The following is a 4,499-nucleotide window of genomic DNA, read 5'->3' as shown; positions in this document are numbered from 1 at the left end:
AGAAAATGAAGCCCCATAGTGGGGTGAGAAAGCCTTCAGCAATATAATACCACTGCAGCTTGGGCGGCCTATATCATATGATATGGTTGGTTGGTTTGTGGGGTTTAACGTCCCAAAGCAACTCAGGCTATGAGAGACGCCGTAGTGGAGGACTCCGGAAATTTCGACCACCTGGAGTTCTTTAACGTGCACTGAGATCGCCCAGCACACGGGCGCCTTGCTTTTCGCCTCCATCGAAAAGCTGCCGCCGAGGCCGGGATTCGATCCCGCGTCCTTGGGAACAGTAGTCGAGCGCCGTAACCACTGAGCCACCCCGGTGGGGTTATCATATGATATATCATATCATATGATATATCAACCGAAGTAAGCCAGCTCAAATCAAGCAAAACATGGGAAAATCAGCATAAGCAGTGCAAAGCCAAGGCTAGCCGTCCTAGCGCACGGTAATTCGTACTTATACCAAAGCTCCTGTACCAGTTTCTTCTTATGCTTCCCCTTTTTTCTTTCTTTTTTGCTCACTGCCAACTATCCGACAAAGATGACAGCGACGTCGGCTTTTCTAACACACGAGACCATTGCGCTATCGCTTAAGAGGTCTAGTGTGTGGTCGGGTACAACTTTGATCCTTAGTGAAGACAAGGTAGACGAGCGCAAGCTAGACAAGGGCGAGAAAGAAAAGATGTCACGTACAGTGCTAGGTTTCCCTTCCTCATTCTTGTCTAGCTTGCGCTTTTTTTTTTTTTTTTTTTTTTGCCTTGTGATAAACCAACTAGTCCGAAATGTGTTATCAGTAGTGAATCTCCTTCCACGCCTAAGGCCTCATACAGAGTCTGTTTTCAGCTTGGGCAATTACAGGGAGAAATTAAAAGCACATGAGCTTAGACGTGCTTGGTTCGGTTGATACTGCCAAACAATAAGAACTTTCGATTGGCCAGCAAAATAACGCGGCAGACTGCGGGTCATGGTTCAATGTTGCCAAGTGCAGCATTTTTTCTCTGTCCGATTCTAATAAAGCACAGTTAAGTAATAGATCCATCTGTCACGCATCTCCTGCGCGGCATGTGTGTGTGTGTGTTTTTTTTTATTATTATGATTTTCTGCGCTTTCATTCCTCGCGTAGCTTTATGCTACACCTGAATGACGAATACATTTGCAGATGTTTATCGAGGGTAGCCTATCTGTGAAGAAGGGTCACTCACCGCCTAGCATGCATGCAGCGTTGGCTTTGAAGAGAGCCTCTTCGACCGGATTTAACGCACTGTAGGCAAGCTGGAGATGCTCTGGTAGAAGAACAGAGACATGTAAATGGTAATGTTCATTCAGTGTAGCTAGACTTACGTGTCAAGAACACTTAATACCAAAGATTTTATCAATACTTGGCTGCCACATTTTAGAGGTGGTTCATTTGACGTCCACATTAATTACCCCTTCTTTAAACAGATAATCCTCTCATTTACATCTATGTTATTTAGAAAAAAATATTTTGAAACTGTGCTTATTCACATAAAACAGAAAAAAGATGAAATTGCGGAGAAAAGCGACATAATTACAGTGTAAACAGCCAGTTGCTGCTTGCGTCCTGAATATTAGGGTTAGGTTTCTCACCGCCCTTTTTGAGACGCGCAGCGTAGTCATTTTCCGTCTCCTTGTTATCGGTACTTTCAGGATAACCTTTATTTATGTAAGTACAGGATAGCACAGAAAAAAAAAGATTAAAAACATCACATGCTTTTCTCAGGATTGAAATTATTTCATTTCATCTGTTTCTGAAATATAAAATTAAAATATTCTTGCGATTCGTCAGTTGCAGTTCTATAGGAAGATGTACGATGCGCACAGACTTAAGGAACGCAAATAAAGTTCGTTTGCAGCAATCCTGTTTTACTGGTGCCAGTGGACTTCAAAACATGAAAGTCTGATAAACCCTGTGTCCAATGCTACATAAGACAGAAAACAATAGAACACTTACGGTGGCACGCCAAAAAAAATGTCCTCTACTATTGCGCCTTCTTATTAATACGTTTGATCTGCGCGGCTGCTCCTGCTTTTGCGATTCAGTGCATTGCTGCCCGTGATGAAACGAACAGGCTTCACCAGCAGCTATACGAAGTAGCACGGACGCATCCTAGTCACACGTGGGGCCACAGGCCACGTGGTGCCATGCGACCGTGACGTCGCAGCCACATGTTTCCAACGAGGCGAATGGCTCCTGACCGACTACATGGTGTTACGTAGGCACAGGTGTCACAAGGTGTGGTACAAGTGAGCCGCTAGTGGCTTTGCTGTGAAAGCAGCCTTCCCACATTTCTTTCTTTCCTCTTCTCACATAGCAGGACCCTAAAGCTTTCAATAATCGCAGCCGCTGGCCGCACTGCAACCGTCACCATCATCATCAGCAGTATTCGGGCTCAATCATCTCCAAAGGAAGTGCTTCCTGGATTCACCTATTCTTATATATACCTTACTACTTATATATCATCATCATCATCATCATCATCATCATCATCATCATCATAATCATGATTATACCCACTGCAGGGCGAAGGCCTCTCCCATATTTCTCCACTTAACCCGGTTCTGTGCTAGCTGCATCCACTTGACCCCTGCGAACTTCTTAATCTCATCCGCCCACCTAACTTTCTGCCGCCCCCTGCTACGCTTTCCTTCCCTTGGAATCCAGTTTGTTACCCTCAGCGACCATCGGTTATCCTCTCTTCGCACTACATGTCCTGCCCATGTCCATTTCTTCTTCTTAATTTCCACTAGAATGTCGGTAACTTGAGTTATTTCTCTGACCCACTCTGCACGCTTTCTATCTCTTAATGTCACCCCTACCATTTTTCGTTCCATAGCCCTCTGGGTTGTCCTCAACTTAAGTAGAACTCTCTTGGTTAACCTCCACGTTTGAGCCCCATAGGTGAGTACAGGCAAGATGCAACTGTTGTATACTTTCCTCTTGAGCGATACCGGTAAGCTGCTAGTCATAATCTGCGAGTTCTTGCCAAATGCGCTCCATCCCAATCTTATTCTTCTTGTTATCTCCTTTTCATGGTCCGGATCTGCGATTACGACCTGTCCTAAGTAGACATATTCGCCTACTACTTCCAGTATTTCGCTACCTAATGTAAACTGCTGTTCCTTCCCGAGGCTGTTGAACATTACCTTAGTCTTCTGCATATATATAGCGCTTTTGAAAGCCTAGACTGTTCCAGTTATGAGCATACTCTTGGAGGGTGTTCGAGTTCTGTCCAGAGTGACCATAACTTTCTAGAGCGAAGATGCTGGTTGTTACCGACTGGGCAAATTTACTCACTCGAAATGTTGTACTTCACTGCATGGTCCAGAGCATGAAACTGTCCGTAGGCCGAGCTGTACTCAGGTACTTCGTGCCGTTGCTTCCACCCGCCACACGCAAATTGAAAGAAATTCTCGCACGGGTCTGCACTAGTGTCCATGCTTGCTCTGAGCTCAGCACCTACAGAGGAAGAAGGGAAGGACGCATGGCTGAAACCTACGCTACTACTATGCAGACTCCCTCTAAGTAGCATCAAATCTATAGGGCTAGTATAGTAACTGCACCACGCTTATGGGAACTCCGGAAGCCAAGGCGTAGCGCCTACCTTTGTTTTCACAAGCAGGTGTAGTGCAGACAGATGGACCCGCTATCCCTGAAAAGGAACCAGCATTGAGCAGCGTTAAATCGCGCATAAAGAAAACAGACATGTGAATCGGGGCCTTGAGCGCTACGGAGGAGGTTGTTTTCCTCTAAATGGCTGTGTCGGTTAGCCATAAATATTCCATTACTCAAAGCGCACCATTCTCACCAGGAAAAGCAACCAGGTGAATCCCTGTGGCCCAGCTTGGATACCATGAGACGAGGGATAATTGTTACAGTGGTGTCCACTGTGTTTCTACTAGCTTTCGGCACTCAGGTACTGGTCCCATTCTACATTCAAGTCCTTTATCATTTATACCGGCTGCAATGTGAACGCGCAAGCCATTATGGAAAAAAACTAATAGAAAGTTGACATCTCCGCAGCAGTTGTATAATGTAAATCTGCAGCGTATTGGAATCCCTATGGCCAGCAAATCTCGAACTTAATCATTCGTATACATGAAATTGACGGTTTCATCAAAGCCACATGAACGCAGTCTTTAGAGCAAGTTAACAGTCGGTAACTGCTTGGAAAAGCTACAGGGATGCAGTATTTTATATCTGTTTAGAAAAAACGTTTCTAAACCGTTTGATTATTATTCGTGCCGAGGATCAAATAACTATTTTGCAGCACCTAAAACTCCCAGTTAAAGACTTAAAGCTAACTCTGTCAGATTCACTCGGTGTATCCAACAGAGAATCGTCAGAAATAAGCAATTAATTATTGTTAACATGCACCTGTGTGCTGATATGCAGGTCGAATGAGAAGAATTTCTATATTCCTCAGATCTTCACTGTTGAAATATTTTGCCCAGCTTCGATGCTCTAATATACGACGTCCGCC

The 4,499-nt window shown here is 44.6% G+C and overlaps 1 protein-coding gene across 1 annotated transcript in view; it reads right to left on the bottom strand.

The window, feature by feature from the left end:
- The window catches only part of LOC146197615 (membrane metallo-endopeptidase-like 1), a 40,148-nt gene extending 36,484 nt beyond the window's left edge, over positions 1–3,664 (bottom strand). The window contains exons 1-3 of the mRNA XM_084596500.1: positions 3,621–3,664; positions 3,314–3,475; positions 1,200–1,280 (exon numbers count right to left, since the gene is read on the bottom strand). Coding sequence (XP_084452626.1) covers positions 1,200–1,280; positions 3,314–3,455 — 223 coding nt within the window. The 5' untranslated portion in view covers positions 3,456–3,475; positions 3,621–3,664. The remainder of the gene's footprint in view (positions 1–1,199; positions 1,281–3,313; positions 3,476–3,620) is intronic.
- Positions 3,665–4,499: the final 835 nt, after the last annotated feature.

This window comes from Amblyomma maculatum, chromosome 3 (assembly GCF_055883805.1).
Source record: "Amblyomma maculatum isolate TAMU_Amacu chromosome 3, ASM5588380v1, whole genome shotgun sequence".
NCBI lineage: Eukaryota > Metazoa > Arthropoda > Arachnida > Ixodida > Ixodidae > Amblyomma > Amblyomma maculatum.
The sequence above is the reverse complement of the archived record's forward strand: the minus strand, read 5'-3'. Positions and strand labels throughout refer to the sequence as shown.